We start from the raw sequence: 25,977 nt of genomic DNA, 5'->3' as shown, positions 1-25,977 counted from the left end.
GGCTAGTGCTCTACCACTTGAGCCACAGTGCCACTTCTGTCTTTTTCTGAGCAGTTTATCTGAATAGTCTCATGGGCTTTCCTGCCTGGGCTGACTTTGAACTACGATCTTCAGAACTCAGCCTCCTGAATAGCTGGAACTATGAACACTGATACCTGGCTGCAAGTACATTTTTAAGATTATGAATATTGCTAGGAAAGTATTGTCTTTGGAGTGTGAGTCTCAACTCTGAGACTAATGAAACTGTAGGCTATTTAACCTAGCAACTCTGTTTAATCTATAAACTGTTGATAACAATTGTACTTAAAAAGTTAGTAGTGAAAAACACCAAAATATATGTAAAGACACAATAGGAGAACAAAATTATAGTGGGTACTGATAATAATTTTATAACATCTTTTCCTACCACTAAACCAATTTTTACTTTATACATATATATATATTTATTAGAATGTAGCTCATTTTTAATATTGATATTTTCCTATTATGTAACAACTTTGTAAACTGAATTCTTGCTTGAGTAGTCATTCAATGAAGTACGTTTATTCTCAGTTCCACATTTAGGAATCTTAATTTAATTTTAGCCATTACATGTTTACACATACTTTCACCACTAAGGTCAACAGACAGAATTGCCCTTGGATACTGATAAGTTGTAGTTTTCTCCGTAAACATGCTTCGTGGAGCCAGAGAACTCCCAGAAGATCGAGTTAGTGGAGAAGTGCACCTTTCCAAAAATTCTAGTGAACTGTCTTCATAGTCTGAATAGTCTGTAACATAAGATACATAAAGACAGATTAGTAAATCTCGAGTAATCCAGAAGAGTAACCATAAAACCCAGGAAGTGACATTTCAAAATACACAAAGCAAACACCAAAATCACACTCTCTCATCCGTTACTAGCTAGATTATGTATCTGATACAAAGGGCTTAGGCAAGAACACTCAGGAAGTCAGTTACTCCACATAGTATATGCAGCTGAGATTGCAGACTTAACAGTAAGCTCCTATGTTCACAAATGGAAACAGATTCTATTTTTCCTTCCATTAAAGTCATGATTATGGTTTGTAGTAATATCTGCAAGATGGAATGAGCCTTTACTTGCAATTTCTTACATTAAGAGGTTCTCCTAATGTCTAACAATACTGATTATTATAGTGAAAATTAGAGCAAAAAAATCTTTCAAGCAAAAATCAAAAAGACAAAATATCCCTCCTTGAAGGCAATGAACTAGTGCTGGGAAAAGATAACACATCAAAAGTTCTCAGGTTGGGATAAGTCATACAGACATAAGAAGGCTGTGATGAGGAAAAGGGAAGTCAGCAGAAGATGGAATTTTAGACATGCAGGAAGTTCTGAAGCCCAAGAGTACAGTGTACACTTGACAATTATGATTGCTAGAGCACAGTGAGGGAAAGGTATGCCAGTTTTTGTGTTTTAATCTTCAAAGTTTTATCCTAATGTTATAATTTTTTTAATTCAAAGGTAATATAAGGGGGAGCAGAATGTTATGCAGTCTGGTTACATTGCTAACAGACTACTCAGTGGTAGGATGGAGCAGCAGAGGACACATGCATATGCAGAGATGGGACAAAAGTCAGAGGCTATGGCACTGGTCCAAGTAAGCCATGCTGGTGGCTTATAATGTGACAGTGGTAATGGAGTAGAAGATATACAAGATGCAAAAATGTTACAGATCTGAAGTAGAAAGCAGAGATGGAGTCAGGATGGACTCCACATTTCTGCTTGAGAAACTATGTAATGCAAATATGTCTCAGATGGGGCAAGTCAGTAGATGGGTAGGAGGGAAAAACACTTTTAAAGCAGGGTTTTTTTTTTTAGGTGAGAGAATGTATGCCTGGCACAGGCAGTTCACACCATAACCCTAGATACTCAGGATCCTGAGATCTGAGGATCAAGGCCTGGGCAGGAAAGTATGTGACACTTAGCTCCAACTAACCACCAGAAAACTGGAAGTGGTGCTCAAAAGTGGTACAGCACTATCCTTGAGCAAAAGATCTCAAGGGACAGTGTCCAGGTCCTGAGTTCAAGTCTCACGACTGAAACAAAACAAAACCAAGACAAAAACAATGGGCGAATATAATGATACAAGTATTGTGGGTAAGAAAAAAAGACTTTCCCTTCATTTTAAGAGAGTCTTACATTTGGGTAAGAATGTAGCTATGGACAAAAAAATCTAAATTTTCACCTTGTATGGCTATTTTCTTAATTGAGTGTGAGGGAAAAGCCATTACTGAGGCAAACTAAAGAATAAGAGGGAGGAAAGAATAGGAAAAGCTGAAGAAAGGAAGGAAAAAGGCAGAAACATGTTTACAGGAATGAAGTAGTAATAACACTGGTCAGTATAGCTAATGAGTTGAGGCTTGTAGTTGCTGTAGGCAGCATTCATTCCTTGACCCCTACCCTACCTATGTCCTGACCCTGGAATTTGTAAACACTTAAAGTTAATAGTGAAGGAGAACTAAGGTTACAGAAGAAATGAAAATAAGTAGCTGGTTTTAAAATAAAGTATTATAGAGGTTATCTGAATAGCTTTGGTTCTTGAAAAAGCAAAAAGTTAATGTCAGAGTAAAGTGATACAGGGAAGACTTGACTGGTTAACACTGGCTTTGAATATGGAAGGAGATAAGAGCCAAGAAATTGGGTAACATGTAGAAACTAGATAGGCAGGTACACAAAGTGTCTTCTAGAACCTCTTGAAAGAAACATGGCCTACAGGATCAAGAAAACTAATAACAGATGCTGGAGGGGATGTGACCAGGAGGGATCACTACTACACTGTTGATGGGAGTGCAAACTTGTTCAACTACTATGGAAAGCAGTATGGCAGTTCCTCAAAAGACTAAACATAGAGCTCCCCTATGACCCAGCAATTCCACTACTTGGCATTTACCCAACCGTCCAGAAACAAGGGCATACTAAATCCACTAGCACAATGATGCTTCATTGCAGCACTATTATACCACAGCAAAGACATGGAACCAACCCAGATATCCCTCAGTAGATGAGTGGATCAACAAGATGTGGTATTTATACACATTGGAATTCTATGCTGCTGTCAGAAAGAATGACATCGCCCCATTTGTAAGAAAATAGAAAGACTCAGAAAAAATCATATTAAGTGAAGTAAGCCAGACTCAAAGGAACATAGGCCCAATGGTGTCCCTCATTTGTCATAATCTGTAGAAACCTTGGGCTCTCCTAGCGGAGATTTACAGTAGAACAAAATCTAGAGATATTAGGCCAAATCGTACGACACTAAATGTAAGGACCTCCAGGATAAGGAAACAAAAGCCATATAATGAGTGACTGTGGTGCTTAATGTACTATGTTATCACTTCTCTTTTGCCATCCCTTGGTTATTTCCTATTGTTACTATTTTTCACCTTGTTATCTGATATATTTTATATGTGCTTAATTGGTTATTTGAAATTGGATAGGGAAGGGTGGAAAACAAATGAGGGGTGGGGGGGAGGGAAATGGGGACCAAGACAGGAGAAAAGGTATCAATGTATGTAAATTAATGCACCTCTGTCTGGCAAATATAATGTAACCCTTCTATTAATTACAATAAAAATATATGAAAAAAAGAAACATGGCCTAAATAGATACCTTGATTTTAGCTAGGTGTGATCTGTTCTGAAATTCTGACTACTAGAAGTGAAAGAACTAAAAAGCACTAAAAATAGACACTTGTGATGTCTGCTCTTTCCACTCTTCTTCAATATACTATCCTAGCTAGAGCAATAAGGCAAGAAACAAACAGAAAGGGGATACAAATAGGGAAAAAGGAAGTAAAACCGTCCCTCTTTGCAGATGATATGATTCTGTATGTAAATAATCCTATGGACTCCACTCCCAAGTTACTTGAACTAATACAACACTTTGGTGGAGTAGCAGGGTATAAAATTAACCCGCAAAAATCAATGGCTTTCCTGTGTGCAACAATGAAAAGAGCAAAGCTGAAATCAGGAAAGCAACTCTTTTGCAACAGCTTCAAAGAAAATAAAATATTTAGGAATTAACTAAGGTTGTAAAGGACCTTTAGGATGAAAACTTTAAAAACCTGAAAAAGGAAATTAAGACAAATATAAAGAAGTAGAATAACCTCCATGCTCCTGGACTGGAAGAATTAATATCATGAAAATGTCAATACTGTCCAAAGGCTATCTACAAATTCAATGCAATACCCATCAATATCCCAACATCATTCTTTAACGAAATAGAGGAAGCAATCCAAAAATTCATATGGAATAATAAAAGACCCTGAATAGCAAAAACATTCCTCAGCAGAAAGAACAACACTGGAGGTATATCAACACCAAACTTCAAACTCTATTACAAAGCCACAGTAATCAAAACAGCTTGATACTGGCTCAAGAACAGGCCTGAGGACCAATGGAAAGAACTGAAGACCCAGAAATCAACCCACAGAACCTATAACCACCTAATCTTTGATAAAAGAGCCAGGAATACTGGCTGGAAGAAAGACAGCCTCTTCATCCAATGGTGCTGGCAGAACTGGATAAACACATGTAGAAAACTAAAGTTGAATCCTTATCTGGCTCCCTGTACCAGAATCAACTCCAAATGGATCAAAGACCTTGAGGTAAAAGCAGATACCCTGAAAATTTTACAGGAAGAAATAGGAGATAACTTGAGCTCTCTGGCATGGGTCGAAACTTTCTTAATAAAGGGCCAGAAACACAACAAATCAAAGTTTGGACAAATGGGACTGTATTAAACTGCAGGGCTTCTGTATGGCAAAGGACATAGCCAGAAAGAAAAATAAAAAACTCACAGAGGGGAAAAGATCTTCACTTGTCATACAACAGACAAGGATCTTATATCTAAAATACACCTACAGTTCAAGAAATTAAATTCCTCTAAAACAAATCCACAAAGGAACAATCATCCCATTAAAAGGTTGCCTATAAACTTAGAGAGACTGCTCTGAAGAGGAAATAAGAATGGCCAATAGACACATGAAGAAATGCTCCACATCTATGGCCAAAAAAGAAATGCAAATCAAAACAACTTTTAGATTCTATCTCATCTCAGACTGGCTATTATCAAGAAATCTAACAGGAGATTCTGGAAGGGATGTGGCCAGAAGGGACTGATACTGCACTGTTGGTAGGAGTATAAACTTGTCCAACCACTCTGGGAGCAGTATGGAGAGTCATCAAAATACTAGATATAGAGCTCCCCTATGACCCAGCAATCTCACTCCTGGGCATTTACCCAAATGTCCATGAAAAAGGCCATACTAAATCTATCATCACAATCATGTTCACCGTAGCATTATTCACCATAGCTAAGGTATGGAACCGACCCAGATGCCCCTCAGTAGATGAATGGATCAAGAAGATGTGGTATACACCACATCTTTTTATACACCATGGAATTCTATGCTGCCATCAGAAAGAATGACATCACCCTATTGGTAAGGAAATGGAAAGACTTGGAAAAAATCATTAAGCGAAGTAAGCAAAGGAACATAGGCTCAATGGTGTCCATAATTTGTAACAAGTAGCGTATGTCTAGGATTCTCCTAGCAGAGGATCACAATAGCTCAAAAGCTATGTACATATTCTCATACAGGATGAGGCTAAGTAATATGAGCTCCAGGATATGGAAACAAGAGGTTTATCTATGTGATTATTGTTCTTAATGTACTATGTGAAGCTACTTTGCTCTACTTTTCCCCTTACAGTCTATCTCATGTTGTCACTGTATCTAAATGTGGAACCAAGTATATTGTATATATGTTTATTTATTTGAAAAAGGGAAGGTAAGAGAAAAACAAGATGAGTGGGGAGGGTGGAGGGAGGGAAAAAACATGAGAAGGGGTAACAATGTTCAAGAAGTAATGTACCCACTACCTGATAAACGTAACTGTAACCCCTCTGTACATCACTCCAACAATAAAAAATAGACACTTCTGAAATGTACACAAGTGACTATCATAAATACTAGAATAAGTAAGATAATTGCTATTGGCTCATACCTATAATCCTAACTATTTAGGAGGCTGAGACCAGGAGGATCATGATCAAAGCCAGCTTGGGAAGACAAGTCTGTGATACTCTATCCAAAAAACCAGCAAAGATGCCAGCCCCAACCATGACTAACAGAGCTCAGTGAGAGCACAATGCCCTGAGTTCAGGGCCTTGATTGAGTTTAGGTCTAGTACTAGCAACAAATAAATTAATAAACACACACATGTGCTAAACCGAAGGCTGAAGTCTCTCACAACCACCTCAATAAGGAAGGCTTGGCTTCTAAGTGATTTTTGGAAAAGAAAGAGCTAAAGCAGAACTTAGCTCTTACTGAGCAAAGCTAATAGTCAACTCTAGACTACCTGACAGATAGCCCAACTCCACTATAACAGTCCATCAGGGATTTCAACATATAAAACATGCATTATCAAGAAAGCTCATCAAAGCCCAAGTACTTATGTCTCACAGTGGGTGAGGAGTGGGAGCACTGAAGACAACCAAATTCATACTCATAACATTATTTAAGGCAAGATATATGGTGGCCCCAATGGAAGGCTCTAGGAGTATATCCTTCCTTCACCTCTTGCAGCTTCTAGTGGCTACAGGCCCTTGACTGAGGGTTACATTACTCCAACCTCTGCTGTGCCACATGATTTTCTCCCCTATGGATGACAAACTCTTAATTCTGACATTGCATTCTGAGATAATTTAATCAGACCAACAAAGATCTAGGGTGAGGTCAAGTTCATGGGCACAAGGGGTTAATACAGGGACATATACTTGGTGAAATACATTATGAATGTGTTTCCTCTTTTGAAAAGTTTGAGGTTATTTTTTGAGGCAAAGTCTCACTAGGTTTCCAAGGCTGGTCTTGAGCTACTGAATTTAGGCAATCCCTTCTATCAGCTTCCCAGTTACCTAGAACTTCAAGTACACAACATGAAATAACTAAAATATTTAATTCCTTTAATAATTAGAATTTAGAAGAAAACCTGAGCCTAGGTTTTTTTCTTTGCGGGAAGAGTTTTAAATACCAATTACATTTGTTTTAAGGCTTGAAAACTATCCAAAGTTTTATCAAGTTATTGAATTTAACTTCTAGCAATGTGCATACTCACTTTTAACCTTTCAGCTATTTAGTCCTTTAAATTAGCAGGATATAGAAAGGATTATTACAAATCCTATGGTTGGAATGTGTGTTGGTTTCATTTCAGAAAATCAGTATCATAAAATTGATAGTACAAAAAAAAGAAAAACATCTGTAAGTACAGAAAGAATGTTCAATCTAGCCATATATACTGATTATTTTTTAATGTTTGAAATGTGTAGCTCTTTAGGTAGCCTGTTTTACTGCTTTCTTTTCTTTCTTTTTTTGTTTTTCTCTGTTGTTGTTGTTGATGGTGGTGGTGGTAGTGATGGTAGCGGTAGTGGTTATGGGACTTTGAACTCAGGGACTTGGTACTGACCCTGAGCTTTTTCCCTCCTAGCTAGCACTCTACCATTTTGAGCCACAGCAACAATCCCAGTATTTTGGTGGTTAACTGGAGATGAGAGTCTCATGGACTTTCCTGCTGTGCTGGTTTTGAACCAAGATCCTCAGATCTCAGACTCCCGAGTAGCTAGGATTATAGGCCTAAGCCACTGATACCAGGCCTTAGTCCCTGTTTTTTGGTTTTTGTTTTTCTTCTTTTCGTACCATTCATGGGGCTTGAGCTCAGGGACCTGGGCACTGTCCTTGAGCATTTTTTGCTCAGACTCATGCTCTACCACTTGAGTCACAGCTTGACTTTTGATTTTTTGATAGATAATTAGAGATAAGAGTCTCAGAATTTCCTTCCCCAGATGCCTTGGAAATGCGATCCTCAGATTTCAGCCTCTTGACTAACTAGGATGACAGGTATAAACAACTGCTGCCAGGCTTTCTTTATTTGTAATATCTTCTTTTGCATGTTGTCTTTTCCCTCCCTTCCCAGACCTTCCAGAAGATTCTTGATATTTTTGTTTATTTTCCAAAGAACAACATTTAGCATTAAAAAATTCTTCTTAGCAATTTCTTAGCTTATTAATTGATGCTCATATGTTTATTACCTATTTCTATACTTTTGGATTTTTTTTTCTAACTTCTTAAGCAGTAGTAGACTTAGCCTGTCCTTATCCTTATATAAGTATGTATGATATTTTACTCATCGAGGTGTCATTTAAACAAGTAGAATGGTGACATACACCTGTAATCTTAGATATCTAGGAATCTGAGGCAAAAGGATTCTGAGCTCAAGATCAGCCTGGACTACACATGGGGAGTGTTTCCCTCCAAAACTCCTTTAAAGTAACATTATAAGTACACTCACAAGTTTTGACATGTATTTCCATTATCTTTCAGGTTAACATCTTTTAAACTTGCTCTTTGTGCCTGGCTCTTGACCTATGAACAATTTAGAAATGTGTTGGTTATTTCTAATCATTCAGAGCTTTCTATTTTTCTTTTTGATACTGGCTAGAGTGGACTAAAGTGCGGTCAGAAACCATGGATCTCTACTATATAATACCGATCTGTAGGGTTTTTTTTTTTGTTTTGTTTTGGATTTTTGGTGTTCTTGTTGGTCATGGGACTTGAACTCTGGGCCTGGGAGCTGTCACTGAACTCAAGGCTACTGCCCTAGCCCTTGAGCCACAATGCCACATCCGGTTTTCTGGTGATTAATTGGAGCTAAGTGTCTTATGGACTTTAGTGCCTGGGCTGGCTTTGAACCTCAATCCTCAGATCTCAGCCTCCTGCGTAGCTAAGATTACAGGCGTGAGCCACCACGCTTGGCTTCAATCTTTAGGTTTTGAGATCAGCTAAAGCTGTACCTATTGGTCAGAACTGTTGGTATTTGGTTAAGGAAGCAACACCCAAGCAATTCAGTGTCCTGTTAGATCAACCAAACCATATGTGCAGTGTTGACAGACTGCTTGTTATCCCTACAGAATATTTTTCAGGTTTGCCTATCTAATTACTGATTAGAGATACAATGGTGTAATTCAGTGATAAAATTTAGATTTTTTTTAATCTAAGAAGATTTAAAAGTCAATTCATCATTTTACCTTCCTATCTCTATTCTCAATGGCAATACTTGTTTTTAATATATCTGCTGAAGTTTTTCTTTTGGTTAGAACTATATTTTTTCTTATACTTTTATTTCAATGTTATCCTACGTTGTCTATATTTATACTTACATATACCTGTTATAAATAATAAAATTATTGGTATAGTTTTGATGTAAAATGTCCCAACAATGGCCGGGAGTTTGGCCTAGTGGTTAAAGTGCTTGCCTAGCATGCATGAAGACCCGGGTTCGATTCCTTGGTACCACATACATAGACAAAAGCCGGAAATGGTGCTGAGGCTAGCCTTGAGAAAGTCCAAGGACAGTGCTCAGGCCCTGAGCTCAAGCCCAGGACTGGCAAAAAAAAAAAAAAAATGTCCCAACAAAAGTTTACATGCTAAAGGCTTGTTCACCAATGAAAGTGTTCTAACTTGGAAACTTTGGGAGGTGATTGTATCATGAAGATTTGAGCTCATCAGTGGACTAATCCATTGATGAATGCACAGCTTAATTGGCTAATGGGAGGTTATCAGATAAAGTAGGTCACTAGGGGCTTGTCATACAAGGATATATCTATTCCCAACTCCTTCCTTCCTGCTTCCTGGCCTTGAGTGGTAAACAGCTTTGTTCTCCAACATGCTTCTTGTCATGATTGTCCTGCCTCAGAAAAAGCTGAGAAACGATGAGGACAAATGAACCATGGACTGAAATCTCTTGATATTATAGGCCAAAATAATTATTTCCTTTTAAGTTGACTTTTCTCAGGTACTTTATGATAGTAACAGAAAGCTGAATAACACATTATGATAATCATTCTTACAGTTGTTAATATCATATAATTACTAATTTTTTATAATTAATGATATAGTTAATTTATTGCTTGAATTTATACTGTTTGTTTTATCTTAATTTTTTTCTCCTATTGCCTTCTTTGGATATGAATGCTTATTCATTATAGTCTTTTCCTTTCTACTATGTGAATTATACTCGATTCTTCCTTGTTTCATTAGAAATTTTAGTATGTAAATTTAACTTGTTGGAGACTGTAAGTGATAAAATATCCCCCCAAACTATACAAAGGGCTTAAAAACCACAATGAAATAAATGTGTAACTCCTAATGTATAGACCAATATTACGTATTATTTTCTACATGATCCGTGTTTAGACTGATCATACATTTATAGTGTGTTCAATATATCTTCTACATTTCATACTTGCCCTTTGCCAAGAATATGCTCTGCTTTCAAGTACATCTTTAGAATTCCTTTTAGCACTTGGCTGACTACTGGTAGAAAATTCTACTGGTTTTCTAATTTTTCCTAAAATATTTCTCCCTCATTTATCTCTCATTCTTGGAAGCCAATATAATAGTCTCTATAATTCTCAAATGGGAATAACTCCTTGTGCATGCTGAAGAAGAGTACTTGGTAAGACTATGCAGTATACTATAATATGGGAAATGAGTCTATAATCAATTTCAATGATTAATTTTTAGACTAGAGTAGAACAGTATATTTTAGGAATGGCAAGACAAAGGTACTAGAATGTGTCAGTTCTTAAAAACATGGAAATGTTATCATACCTTTACTACAGTAAAAGAAAAGGAAGACAGAAATAGTCCAGAACACTAGAAATAGAAATAACCAACTTGGCATACTGACCATGCTGCTTAGATTTCCTTTTCTTTTTCTTCTTCTTCTTCTGTTTTGGTTTGTAGTGATCTTTATCTCGCTTCTCTTTTCTTTCCTTATCCTTTTCTTTCCTCTTTCCTAAATGATAAAAGTGAATATTTCACTAATCACAAATGACTCTGAACTATTCCTATATGGTTAACCTAAAGCACATTCATGTTTTCATCAACTATTCCAGTCACCTGCCCAGAGTGGATAGATTCAATTAAAGTATTCCTGTCAGAGTCTGGAACTTCTAGTTAAAACTTTTATATGAGCTATAGACTAAATTCCTGACATGTGGCACGAAGATAAACCCAGTATTTTTTAAAGACCTCACTAAAAAGAGCATTTCTATATGTAATCTAATAAATTATTCAATTAAAAAAACCTGATGAATTTTTCTCTGAAAAAAATCATTTAAATCAAGCCATAAATAATTCTTTACACATTTAAAATTTTTCTTCTTTGTACATGAATGAAGACTAAAAACATAGGCAAAAAACTTATTTCATTATTCTATTTTGACCCAAAATTTAAACATTCTTTTTCCAATCATATGTACTTAAGCGAGTAAGTGGGTTATACGAACATACCCTAGAACATTATATCTCAATTTAAATCATCACATGTATTCTAGTAGTTCCAATTTACAGTGTTTAAGCCCACAATTTGTCAACTATAGATAGCCAACTTTCAGTGATCCAAACTCCATTTAGCTAAGCTGAAGGATATTTAAGTTTCATGCAGTATTTCATGGCTTTATTCATTATACCACAGAAGACAAAAATCTTAGGGAAAAAAATCGGTAACTTTTTAAATAAAGAATATTAAAGAACAACTAAAATTAATCATTCTAATATCTAATGTATCACCCATTTTGTAAATCTCAACAATGTTAAATGAAGGCCTCTTTTTAAATAGCCATCCATAATTTTAACTAAAAATATCCAGAAACAAGGGAAGTTTTTTTGAAAAAGCCCAGAGATTTTCTTGAAAAGAAAGCACATATATAACTACAGGATATGCACTGAAAAACTCTTGTATCTGGAGCCAAGTTACACTGACAAGCTTGGTAGCAGATGATTATAAACATTATAAGGAGCCCTAGCAGGGAAGGGAGAAAAAGACTCTGCCCCTCCTTTCTGTTAATCTTTTGCTTAAAGATTACATTCTGTCCATACCAAATGTAGTTGAGCTTTTTTCTTCCACTTTCACTTTTTTTTCTGGTTTTGATATTCCTGTAGGTTGGAGGGAAAAGATAAATGTTTATTTACAAAGAAAAAAATAATGTCACAATGTTTTAAATTACACTAGCCCAAGAAACTCCACCAGATTCTTTTTCTCCCTCTAAAGGAACACATAATTTTATTGCCTGAACTAGTAACAAAGAACTGAGACTCCTAATTCAGAAAATAGATAAACTGAGAGTGATTCCTGTTTTTCTGGAATATATGGATTTAAATCCTGATCCCACAATTTAGTAGCTACATGGCCAGAAGTATGACATTTAATGTCTCTGTACTTCAGTATTCTTAAGTATGAAATATAAGAGTTGCTCTGAGATAAGGATTATCTGAGGCAAAATATGTAAATTTCTCAGTCCAGTTCCTGGTAATAATATCATTTATATTTTTTTGTGGTGGAGCCATAATCTAAGACTATACCAGCACACAAAAAGCATAAACATGGATTTAAGCAAAACAAAGGATAAGATAAAAGGCTCCAGGCCATCATTGAAGGTCTACTGCAAGAACGTAGTCTTCGGCAATCCAGAAGATGAAATCCATTTGAATAGTGAGGCTAGGTTTTACTCTGTTATAGTTTTAACATGAATGCTTTTCCAAATATTAAAATTTATACTAATGTGTTAAAACTTTATATTAAAGCATGCTGGTTTTCAATAGCATATAAAACTTTTTAAGGACATATTTAAGATCTTGTTGCCTAAATCTAACTAAATTCTATCATGACTTACTGCTAGGTAATGATAAGAGCCAAAACAGAATTATTTTCCTAATCATGTTTATCTATATCATTGTAAAATACAAAAACACATATGGAATATGTATACACAATGACAATTATTGTCTAGTAATCTGAACTACTTTTTAAAATATTCTACCTCACTAACCACAAAACTAAATGACATAGATGCTCTCAACCAAGCTATACAATTCATACTCAAGACGATCTATGGCTTGGATGAACCCTAGAAAAATTCTATTGTGCATGTTAAATACAATTTGTGTACAGCTTTATTATCACCATTTACTAAGATTGATTTTAAAAATCATTCTATAGCATCAGTATCAAAATTCTAATGTTTCAGTTTATTCAAACATCTTATATGATTTAAACATAGAGCCAAAAAATCACTCAAATCAAATGTCAAAAGGCTTTAGTAAGTTTCACATAAATAATTACGTTGATAACCAGATTAGTCCTATCAGAAAAACTGAAAAGAAATATAAGAGCAAAGAGAACACAATTAAAATTTCCTTGTTATCATGGTAACTGAACCTAGGCATCCCTTCTTTCTGTTTACTTATTATTGGATAATGAAATTGCAAAATTTATGAACTTAAAAAACAGTGATACAAGTGTTTTCTAAGCAGTTCCTTGCAGCAGCAGTATGCTCAAAAGCATGACTTGACAATAACTTTTACACCGAGGCTCCACTTCTCTGCAGCACTGGATCTCTAGGGCCAAGGTGAGAGAACTATAAATCTTGGGATCACCTAAGAAGGGACAGGTGCCATAAAGGAAAATAACTAAGTGAGCTATTTCAGACAGTGGTATGTGTCTACATTGCTAGGGCTACTGCTGTAGAACACAGATGATACCGTCATTCGGGGTACTTGAAATAGAAAGTAAATCCCAGAGGCCATTTGGCCTAGATCTTTCAATTATCAAACCTAACAACAACAACAAAAAGAACAAGTCATTTGAGAAAGCCTGAGGACGGTGCTCATGCCCAGGACTGGCAGGAAAAAAAAAAAAAAAAGAACAAGCCATGCACTGGTGGCTCATACCTGAAATCTTAGCTATTCTAGAGGCTAAGATTTGAAGATCACAATTCAAAGCATGGGCAGAAAAGTCTCTAAGACTGCAGGAACCATCAAAAGCTGGAAGTGGAGGTGTGCCTCAAATGATGGAGTACTAACCTTGAACATAAAAGCTCAGGAACAGTACCAAGGATCTGAGTTCAAGCACTAGAACTGGTGCATACATGTATGTACACACACACACACACACACACACACACACACACACACACACGACACTGCAAAACTATTAAGCATGTGAATTCCTCACATAACTTTACAACTGAGTATATTCAACTAAGCAATTCTTCCTAAAATATGGGGTTACATCTACTTATATCTAAGTGCTTCTTAACTGATTTATTAAAGTTTTAAACATAAGAATTGAACACATTAAGTATTTTTTGGCTTCAAAACAATTTCTTCAAACAATTCCAATAATTTCTATTTAGTAGAAATAAGCATGTAAGGAGGAAGAAGGAAATATAGTGGCACAGTATATCCAGGGAATAAGGAAAAGGGTAATAGAAAACATTATCTTTCAACAAGATGGGGAAACTCCACCTTCTATAAATATTACCAAAAAAGTACTTATGAACAGGATTACATATGAATTCCAGTGGAGTTACACATTCATATTTACACTGGCATCCACAAGCCAAATTCAAAATGAGCTTCCTTACCTGCTGTTGCTGGAGCTCCTTTACCATCACTTCCTGCTTTGGAAGGAAGACTTGCAAGCATCTGTGGATCTTCTTTTTCTGCCCTGGAACATGCATTACGGAAAGAGGGATCTGGAGCTAGTGGTGCTGTAACTTCTGAACCACAACTTAAATCAAGAGGGAGACATGGTCCTAGCTTCTCAAGTGGCACACGTGTAGCATCAGGCACTACACAAAATAAAAGATGTAGTATAAGTTAACACAGATAAAATAGCTCAGGTCATTTTAGTGTCAAGGCAAGCAGTGGTACTTAAGCAGTGTCTGGCATAAAGAAGATGCCTGATAAAATACACACAGAACAAATGAACTGCTTTTAAGTTCAAAAGATTTTATAAAGAAAAAGAAGAAATTTCTTAATAGTCAAATAATTGTTATTTTAAGTTTTTTCTTTATCTTCCTTTATGTTTGGTTTGATAAAAAAAAATCAATATACATTACCCTCTGGTAGTGAAGACTCTGGCTGATTCTGAGAACTGATGGAGAATACTTTCCCATCAGTGGCTGGAGAGGGAGAAGAAAACTTTTCTACAGAATCATCAGGCATGGGTATGGTGGCTAAGCGCTGAGATCTTCTTCTCCGCTCATTATGTTTGCAAGGTCTAGGGGGATTCACAGGCTGTGAAGGACCTAAAAAAAGATCTTGAATGTTCATGAAGCAGATACATACCAGGAGCATCTTACAATATTTAAGGAGATAAATGAAAAAAATGACTCAAATTCTGTCCTCTGATGATGTTATACGATATCCACCAGGAATGGCATGTTCCAAGTTAACTATAGGTAAAAAAATTGTGCCCTATTCAAAGAGCTAATAAAAAATTGAAAGAATTCTAAACCATGACTAAAAGAAAAATAACCTGGTACATTTATTTCAAGTAGCTCCCCCAAGTGATTATATTCCCTCTTCTATTTGTACTTTATTGTGCAAACTGCCATTTTTCCATCAGTAAAAAGATTATAAACCTAGACAGTAAGTTATAAAGGCAGGGACACAGGTGGCAAAAAAGTTATGTACACTTTAGTTGGTCCTTTGCTTGACTTGCCAATGTAAAACGAATATAGTTTTTCATTCCATCCATATTCCCACAAATGGATTCTTTATAAATATGTCTAGGCCTGATTCATTAAAAAAATTGAACACAAACAAATTATAATGTACTTACTGTGGGCCAAATAAGATTTTAAAAGAATATAATATTTGATACTACTCTTTTCTTTTCAGGATTTTTTTTGTTAGCTTTTTATACAACTTAGACATTTAAACACCTGCTAATATTTTAATACAAATGTTTGGAAATCTCTTTCCAACTTTGAGAGTTCTTCTACTTGCCATATAAATCTATTTGTTTTTAACAGACAGGATTACATAGGCCAATGTACTCCTCTTCATTTATGAGAAGCAGAATGAATCTAAAGGGGTAGATGTTTCAAGTATTCAAGAGTATGTCACAACAATCAAAATGAAAAAGACATGATGATTATGGGGAATAAAATGAAAGAATACATTGCAACTTCTATGATACTGTGATTATAGTACCAAGATATAAAACAACTTCAAAATAATATGCTTATCAATGTCATGTGACATTTTTGTTACTACTGACATTATTTTATATAAATGTTATAATGAGGAAGTTCATGAGATTTTAATTCCTTTCTATCCATTCATTTAAAGTAACTGCATACAAGCAAGCAAATTTTTTTTATCAAAAATTGAAAAATATGGTTAACAGCAGATATGGTAACCAAATGGAAGAGTTAGCATATTTGATAGTCTTTTTATTAAATGCCAACATCCTTCTTTTGGAGATCCAATGTGCATAGTGTCAGACTAATTTATTGGCTACTAATTAATATGTTGAATGTTGAAGAAAAAAGTGTCATTTACCTAGTGACTTTCCAGATAACTGCTTCAATGGTTTTAACTTGGAATACCAATACGTGTATGTATATAGATACAAATATATCTATTTATATCTATATACATACATATATCCAAATACATATTGAAATGTTAGAAGGGTTTTAAGAGTAGGTTTATACTTGTAAGATTAGTACTGTAATAGTAAATCCTTTAGAAATATAATCAAAGAAGTTTTATTTTCATTAAGAATTGGATCTAAGTCTGCACTGTAAACATTACAGAAAAATATAGTAAATGTCAAAGAAGTAGTGAAAATGACTATCATTGGAAGTGTTAAAAAGACTAAGTACAAATATCTACCACAGGCCTTTCTATCTCTCTGGTTTGCGGGGGATTTGTTTGTTTATTGTTTTTTGTAATGAATCAGGCCTCTCATTAAGCTTGAATAATTAGTTGAGAAGTCCAACTAAACTGGAATTTGTGATAGTGAATGGTAAGGTTTCTCAATCAGCTACAGTCTCTCAACAAATCAAATCAGTAAGAAATATCTATGCTTCTTGCCCCTGAAATAGCTTTAAGCTTTCTTTACATAGTCTCTTAAATTTGAGTTTTTAAAAAGCAACTTCAAAAAAATACAATAAAACTACAATCAAACTTTTTAATGTATCTTATAGGATAAATAACTATTTTTTAAAAATCTGTGCTCACTAGTTTTATTTATCACTGAAGAAGAAAGCTGAGATACAATCGTCAAATCCTCGACTTGTATTAATTCTGGGGAAAGTGGTGATTTAGGGGATTTTATACACCCAGAAGAATCTCCAGATTCATGTTTGCATTTCTTGCTGCGAGCCTTCCCTGAAGACAAAGTTGAGGATAACAGTGCAGGTTTCTGAGTGTTGGCAGAACTGCTAATGTCAGCTTCATTTTTTTTCTGACTTTGAGGTTTAGGTGAAATCGCCTGAATGAATAATAAAAAATTGATATTTTTATTTTGGTTTCTTCATTTTTGTCTTGTATTCTATTTTTGATTGTTAAGTAACTTTAGTACCCAAAAACATTGTTAAGCAACATATAACAGTTCTATTACAAATGAAAAACCAAAAGAACCCCACAAATTATTAACTAAAAAACTGAAAAAGCTGTCTTTAAAGGGATACTGCCAACTTTTAAATTTTTCATAATGTTCACAAAAGATAAAAAATTGTCTTACTGGACAAATATTTTCAGTATTAAGTTCTAATGTACTTCTTTTGGAAGTACAATTGCAAATGATAATCATAGTAAATCAACAGCATTTTCATGCTTCAGAACATTAGAGAAATATATTTAACCTTTTGAATTTAGAGTTGATTTGTAATCTCAAGTTGACTGTGGAGGTCTAAGCAGACAGTTTCCCATTAAAGAAAGGTCTCAACAGGAAAACAATGACCAAATTAATGAAACATTATCTTTAACTCATTTTAGTGCTGAAAGCTGGAGTTTCATAAGCATAATGCATCATGAAATCAGAGCTACCAGCAATAGAGTTAAAAGACTAAAAAACAATACAAAACAAGCAACAACAAAAAATTAAAAAGAAAAAAACCAAAGAGATAAAGTGTAAGTTAAAACATTTGATTTTAAAACAAAATACGTCGCATTCTTTGATGACAGATTTTTACCTTCTTCCTGCCAACTGATACTTTCAAAAAAGAATTAGAACTTTTGTCAGTTCTTTCGTATAGAACATTTTCATTCACTTGGCAGTAAAATTCCCTGTATGTAAAAATGTGTGAATGTGTCTACTATTACAAGACAACAGAAAATAGTCACATAGGATTGTTTTGTAAGCTATCATGTGGGAAAGTCTAGATTGTATCTTTGTGATATATGTATCTGAGAGTAAAATATGATATATGTTTCTAAATATCTATACAATGATAAACCACTAGAGTCAAATGACTAAAATTATGAACATAGCTGTCCCAAGGAAACGTCTCCTTCCAAATGTTTTGAGGAATGTCTACTTAATCTGCCTGTACTCTTCTACAATACAGAACATTGTCTAGAAGCAAAATTAATCATTTTGTTCCCACTAAAGACTCACATTTTGGTAGAGATCAAAAGTGCATATTTGGTATTAAGTAGGGCTCTACTAAATGCTGTACAGACGGCAGACTGGTTATACCACACCAAAGGCCTGGTGCTGTGTCCCCTTGGTTTCTCACTTTTTCTATTCTTGAAATTACTCATTACACATGCATATAAGAGAGATTTTTCATTTGAAAAGCACTATATAAATGGAAAGTATTTCTAAACTATCATAAAAGGTGTTGCCAGAAAAGTAATTAGAGCCATTACTTGTAAATAAACAATTTTATTGTTCATCTTCACATAAGTGAAAGACATCACTACAGCATCCATTACTCTTGAGTTACAAAGTTATAAAACAAAATTTTAAAACTTAAATTAATATCTTGATAAGGTGCTTAACTTCTAAACAAGGACAACTTAACACTTTAAAAACTTACTGAATTATTATGCATCAAATGCAAGTTTTATCCCAAAGTAAATATAACATGACATTTCCCTAATACAATAAACTATAATTAATAATCTGAGAATGGGGCTCAAGACCACAGAGTTTGATCTTGTAAAAATATAAATAAATCCATTAGCACAGTTAAATTTTGGCTTTAGGCTTGTTATCAATGTATGTCAAGAATGATATTTTAACTTTCGAGCAACAGAAATTAGTGACAATCAATACTTCTCCTTTATTTATGTCTATTGTTGATAACAACTGAGATGTAATTAATTTGTTTTTAATTCTGAAGCAGGGCTAACATATATCATAAAAATTAAGAGTTTAGTTACAAAACATTTTCACATTGAAACCAACCTGAATGACAAAAACTGAGGGAACAGTAGGATGTTGCTTATAATCTTAAATAGTTTACAAAGTTTTCATGAATGATTATTGGTCTCTGTTACAAAACTGGCAAGGACTCTCAAGAACTCTTAATTATGCAAATACAAATAACCAGGTTGCTCCACTTTCCTTCCTTTTTCTAACTCAGTTTCTCTGAAGTGGGTATTGGCCTTTACACTAGCTTCCATATGTAGTAAAGAACTTCGATAATCACATTTGCCTTACAGGATTGTGTGTAGTAAGAGATTGACATTGTAATGAATTTTCCAGAAATATTTTATTACCCAAGTCCCTGATATATTGCATTCTGAGAATACCATAACAGTGGTGAAAGTACAAAATATTACTATATCTGGGACACTGAATATAATAATTCTCAGTCACTTAGATTTGGGTGACATACCGACAAACGGGAAAAAGATTTAACCATTTGATGATCACAGAAAATCTGAAGATATCAGTCATTAACTGATCACTGATTTAATATGACAATGGAAGCATCAAACCAACATTCTGTTACTAAATCAGGCCAAAAGTAACACTGAAAAACTCAATACAATATCAATTAAATTTAGACTGTTGTTTAAAACATATAAAGAGAAGAGCAAAAGATACTCATTTTAAAGTCTTCTTTATTAGGCTACTAATAAAGAAAATTAAAATACAAAAAGGAGATATTGAAACTACATTAAGGCTCAGATTTTAAAACAGGAGAACCAAGGAAATCCAGTTATGGCTATTACTGTATTCTTATAGTCTTACAGTGCCTAAGAAGTTAAGCCCTTAGAGAATGTAAAAGCATGCAGTTTGTTATGTACAGGTATTGGGGGAATCCGAAGGTAGTAGCCAAGGCAAAACCTAGCAACTGCAAACCTTCACTTTTAAATTCCTCTATTAGGTGGTTTAAGACAGACCCTTTATAGTTTTTATTAACTCTTTTTTATTGTAGTTATTAAAATATACATCCTAGCAAAAATGTATGGCTCATTGATCAATTCATAAAACACATAGGCTAACAACACCAATTGTTACAATATAAAAGAAACTTCTTACAAAAGAAGCTTTATTCAATGCCAAAAAACCCTGTTTGAAGTCACAAATGAGAAGTATTTGTGTAAGGGTCTTTATGTAAGCTAGTTAAAGGTGTCCAGCTGGAAGCTTATACCCTGGGATGCCTGTCTCCAGGCCTTCAAATTTTGGAGACAAAGACTTTAATGCCAGTCTATCGAAAATAAATGCTAATGAAATATATAGCTTATCTGGATATCACAGAGAAGGCAGAGAAAAATATACCATCCATGCGTAAGCATCCTACTGCCACCTCTGATCTTACTGCCACATCTGATTAAAAGGGCAATTTCAATTACGTGGATACTACAGCTCGGTGATCATTCCAGTGAGAAGGAACCTTGAATAAATCAAATGCTACCATTTCATACCTGCTCCAGCATTGGAGCTGTTTCATTGTAGTCTTCTTTTTTTTCAGCACCATCCACCCCAACAGCTTTGGATGCCAACAAACCTTGAGAAAAATTGTACAGAAATGCCTTATTAGAAAAAAAAATGTTGATCTTACCCTAATTAATGTCTCAGTAATTTTAGCAGTTGTACTTTCCCAGTTAATATGTAAGAAATAACTACAAATACATACTTTTCAAAAATACCAATACTCTTACTAAGTTAAGGTCCTAAATCAAACTTCATTTGTATGTGTGTGAAATCTTACATTTTAAGATTTTTAAACACAGTCTGTAACAATTTTAAATATCATGGTTTCTAAGTCCAGATCAAGATTGTTAGAGTTTATAAAGTAAGTTTTGTGGGTATCATTAGCTCAAACAATATCAGCTTTAAGTTTCATTTAGATCCTTTAAAGTTAAGCCTTATGTGTTTATGTAATATATTTTCAAATAAGTTCCAAGAACATTAATGGATTAATTTTATGCATGAATTCTATTTATAATATTTGAATTATATCTTCATTCTAGATGATATGTTCTAGTTTTTACTAATTCTCAATGCCAGAATAATATTTCCTTTAGAATATATACAATTTGACACACCATCAAAACTCTGCTCTCATATTAGTACTTTTGTAGCTAAAAACCTTTGCTCAGTCTGTCAGTATTTCCAATGAAACCAAGTTTATAAGATTTGTATAAGAACAATTGCTTATTTTTATCATGGCCACCTTACTCCCAAAAGGCAACCACAAAATCATATACCATGTAAAACCTTTGCACAAGAGAAAGTATGTTCAACAACTAATAATAGCGTTAAGAATAAACTTACTATAGCTAAAGGTATCTACAATGCTACTGGATAGGAGAAAAAAAAAGTTCTCATGAATAATACATAACATATACACAACATAGAGCTACCACATACTATGCCAAACAGATTATGTGATCTAGATGGGAATTCACATATCACAATTACACTCTTAAGAGTAGTACTAGGGACAAATACTACATTAGGCAAGATACATTTCCTCTACCAGAAAGTTGAATATTTAGGTCTCCTGTTTTAAAAGACAGAAATAGTTTGGTTAATTAATGTTTGATATAAGAACTGGAAATAGGCTCAGCCTACATAGTCTGTTCCTGTCCCAAATCCCATAAAGTGTAAATTTAAATGGGAAAATGGCATACAAACTTTAGTTTTGTTTCTTCTAATACCAGAGTGTGAACTAAGGACCTCCAGCACTCCCTCAGTTTTTTTTTAATTTTTTTTTTTTTGCTTACAGCTGGTTGCTCTACCACTTGAGCCATGCTTCCAGTCCAGTATTTTGCTGTTTAATCGGAGATAAGAATCTCATGGACTTTTCCACCCAGGTTGGCTTCCAACTGTGATCCTTTAGGTCTCAGCCTCCTGAGTAAATAAGGATTACAGGCGTGAGCCACTGGCACCTAACTAAAACAATTGTATAAAACATTTTAAACAATAAATTAAACTATAAGTATGTTTGAAACATTGTTTCACAGGAGTAAAATATGATGCACATTCACTGTTTTTCTTATCCAGCTAATTTTCTTGAGTATCAAGAAATAAGAGCAAGACAGAGACAGAAAGACAAAAAGACAGAGAGACAGAGAGACAGAGAGGGAGAGGGAGAGAGGAGAGAGGAAGAAAGGGAGAGAGAGGGAGAGAGGGAGAGACAGAGAGAAAGCAAGAGAGAGGAGATAAGGGAGGGAGGGAGGGAGGGAGGGAGGGCAGGCAAAAAACCAGACCATGAAGTCCATCTTTGGCCAAGAATTGAGTCAAGGTTATACTTCTAAGGGCTATTCAAACAGGAAATATATTTGCTATTCAATATATTAACTGTATCTTCTGTATTATTTCTACAGTTATAGTCTGTCTTTCTCTTTCTTTCTTTCTTTTTTTTTTTTTTTTTGTGAGTCATGGGACTTGAACTCAGCCTAGGCACTGTCCCTGGGCTCTTCAGCTCAAGACTACAGACCTACCCTTGAGCCAAGCCCCGCTTCCCATTTTCTAGAGGTTAATTGGAAATAAGAGTCTCAGGTCCTTTTGTGGTCAGGTTGGCTTGGAACTTCGATTCTCACCTCTCAGCCTCCTGAGTAGGATTACAGGCATGAGCCACCGTGCCAGCAGTTATAGTTTTTCTACAGCTATAGTTTTAAATATTAACCAATAAATGTAATGAAACATACACTACAAATTTTAAAAGTGTTGCAAGATTTAAAAGAAATCAGATGATTCATCCATAGTCTGAATTTCATTAAAGCATTACAGAGACATCTTTTAATTCACTAAAGCTATCCATCCATATTTAGTAGTTTAGGAAGGAAAAATACACCTTTGTAATGTACTTGTGGAAAATAACAGGACACTTAGGAACTACATAAAATTAAATTATAAAAGCATGAATGGTAAGATTTCATATGCTTTATATTCATTACAATTTAAGAGTTATAAAGTAGGGGGAGGGTAATGGGTACCAAGACATGTGAAAGGGTATCAATGTATGTGAATTAATGCACCTTCTATCTGGCAAATATCATGTAACCCTTTTACTAATTACAATAAAAAAAGAAATTAGATGAAATGGACAAAAAAAGAGTTATAAAGTAAAAGCTACACAAGGGAACTTCAAAAGACACTACTTAAAATTCAATTTTATAAAGAATGACAAATGTTATATGCCTTATATTTGTAATAACTTAAAAAGTTATCCATCATAAGCAACAAAAGGGGACAAAATAAAAACATGTATTTGAAGAAAGAACTCTGTTTCTTCTGTAAAAGGCAGCCCAAAATCTGTTATCTTAAGCTGATAACATTTTAAGAAGAAATGTAATATCCACAGTAAATGAGAATAGAAAGGAAACAAATTTAATTTTGTTAGGAAATACTTGCTATTACCAGCAAATTACTACTGGCCCTCCTCTAGATTTCTTTTTAAAAATACATTATACAGCTTTAAGAAACTGAACACTGAGTAAAAGTCAGTCGTCTACCCATAAACACAGACTCACAACAGTCTACTTCATCATAAAATGTGAACTCTTACTTTCTTCGACCACAGAAATATAGGCCAGAGCTCAGAGTAATAGAAAAGGGAGCATCAACATGCGTGTGCTTTAACACAAAATCCTTTTGCTGGGAACAATATCAAGTATCCTTGGAATTAAGTGTCAGTAACATATTCCCCATCAATTTAAATCATGATAATTCAAAAGTTATTTTTAAATATCTTTAATTGAACAAACAACTAAGCAGGTAGAATTTCTAGGAGTATCTAGAAACAATCAGAACTAATCACTCTCATAATTATTGTTCTCTCCTCATCCTACAAACAATATTTGGATTTACTAAAATTCAGTGTATCTGCAACTTTGTTCTAAAGTTATGGACTAAATGATTATTTTTTAAAAATGTGCATTTTAGATTAACACAAAAATAACATATAATAAGCAGCAAGGAGCATTTAAACAGTCATTGAAATAACACCCGTTACCGCAAATACATTTCCAAGTTCTACCAATTTGGAAACTCCGGCATCATCCTCTGTACCGATTTTTGGGTTTAGAATTGCTATAGTATGTGTATACAGGGAAGGGAAAGAAAGAGTGAACAGATACAAAATAAAATGTGTCCAGTGATTGTCTAGCTAACTTCAGTGAATTTAAATATTAAATGAAATAGGGAAAGTATGTCAAAGCAGGATACTGTGATTTTATCCCTATCTCTTTTAGAAGGTAAGGGACAAAAAGACACATATAGGAGAGAGAGCAAGTATTAAAATATACCACAATTCTGACAAAAATAGCTATTTTATATTATTTTTAAGGGCCACAAACTAAATTTATTGCAGAGAAGCCCAGATTTCAACCATTGACAACAGTCATACAGTATCTATTGCTCTTTTACATGGCATATTTGTAATCTGAAATCAAGCTAAATGAGGAGAAACAAACTACTAAAAGAAGTATTACACACTTAGATTTCCTGAGTAAAGGGAAAAGACAATGATGGCTTCACATTCATAATTTTATGCTCTGTTTCTGCTGCCAAATCATCACCATTTGAGATGCCCCAGGAAAAGTGAAGACAAAGTCCCTCCACAGAAGGCACATGGTGTTGCTAAGTAACTTAGATTAAGTTGATGCACAAGGCAAAAATGCAGTTTTTCCCACTACCGCCTCTCTAAGGCCATGCAGAGACAATGTGGACTTAGCTGTTTTCTTTTCTTTTCTTTTTTTTAAACTCCTTTTTATGTTGAGCTTGAATCTCCCAGGTAAGCATGTATGAGAAGGCATGAGAATAGTGTGACTGAAAGCAGGTTATATGATTAAAAGAAAAACGGTGATGAAGAAGGGGCAGATGTATCATGCCAGGGTCACCTCCATCTTCCTCCATCTCGAATTCTTCAATAATACTCTTTTAATCTTTGTGTAATATTCCATTTTTGCCTACCTGTAGCAATGGGGGTCCACATTTTAAGGCAAAGTCTTAGGTTATGAGCAAAATAATTGCATAAAAAATACCTTGGTTTTTCTCAAAGGCTAAGAGTTTATAAAGAAGATTTAACAGTGAAATGATTTGAAATATTGCTTATCCTGGATCAAATATATCATTTTCAGAGAAAGGCATGAAATTAATGTAAGCAAATGGAAAAGACCAAATATTTTCAGGTGGTAAAAAAAAATGACAATCAGACAAATACTACAAGATGAGTGGCTCTAATACCCTCAGCTCCAGAGTCATCTTCTAGTTAACCTCCCCTTTCAGTAATGGCTAAAACTTGTCATTATGTTTATTTCTACATCTGACAATGAAACTATTCAAAGTATTTAAATAAATGGCAACAGTGGTTTAGATAGCTTTATTAGACCAAAGACATTTGTCCTTAATAAAGAATATATGACGGACGGAATCATTAGAACACTTAAAGTTCACTTTAACAAATACCCAAAATATTAAGATTTGTTTACAATTTCTTTTAAAGAATAAAAACATTGTTTTGAATAAGACCTAGAAGCAACATGGGATGGGATGATCTGCTCTAATTCTAATACTTCAACCCTTTCTAGTGTTATCTGCTGGAACATTTTCAGTCATCCCACCACTGGTATACCCTTCATTACAAGAAGGCACAGGAAAAAAAAAAGAAGGCACTGAAAAAGATG

The 25,977-nt window shown here is 34.5% G+C and overlaps 1 protein-coding gene across 10 annotated transcripts in view; it reads right to left on the bottom strand.

Moving 5' to 3' along the window:
- The window catches only part of Phf20l1 (PHD finger protein 20 like 1), an 86,501-nt gene that overhangs the window by 22,080 nt on the left and 38,444 nt on the right, over window positions 1–25,977 (bottom strand). For all 10 annotated transcript variants that reach the window (XM_090339410.1, XM_090339413.1, XM_090339414.1 and 7 more), the window contains 7 exons: window positions 20,767–20,849; window positions 17,122–17,374; window positions 14,988–15,176; window positions 14,511–14,717; window positions 11,965–12,021; window positions 10,772–10,879; window positions 606–770 (listed from right to left, as the gene is read on the bottom strand). In XM_090339410.1, coding sequence (XP_090195536.1) covers window positions 606–770; window positions 10,772–10,879; window positions 11,965–12,021; window positions 14,511–14,717; window positions 14,988–15,176; window positions 17,122–17,374; window positions 20,767–20,849 — 1,062 coding nt within the window. The remainder of the gene's footprint in view (window positions 1–605; window positions 771–10,771; window positions 10,880–11,964; window positions 12,022–14,510; window positions 14,718–14,987; window positions 15,177–17,121; window positions 17,375–20,766; window positions 20,850–25,977) is intronic.

This window comes from Megascapheus bottae, chromosome 9 (assembly GCF_031878675.1).
Source record: "Megascapheus bottae isolate mThoBot1 chromosome 9, mThoBot2.hap1, whole genome shotgun sequence".
In the NCBI taxonomy this organism is placed as follows: domain Eukaryota; kingdom Metazoa; phylum Chordata; class Mammalia; order Rodentia; family Geomyidae; genus Megascapheus; species Megascapheus bottae.
Note: the sequence above shows the minus strand (reverse complement) of the source record. Positions and strands in the feature narration are given on the sequence as shown.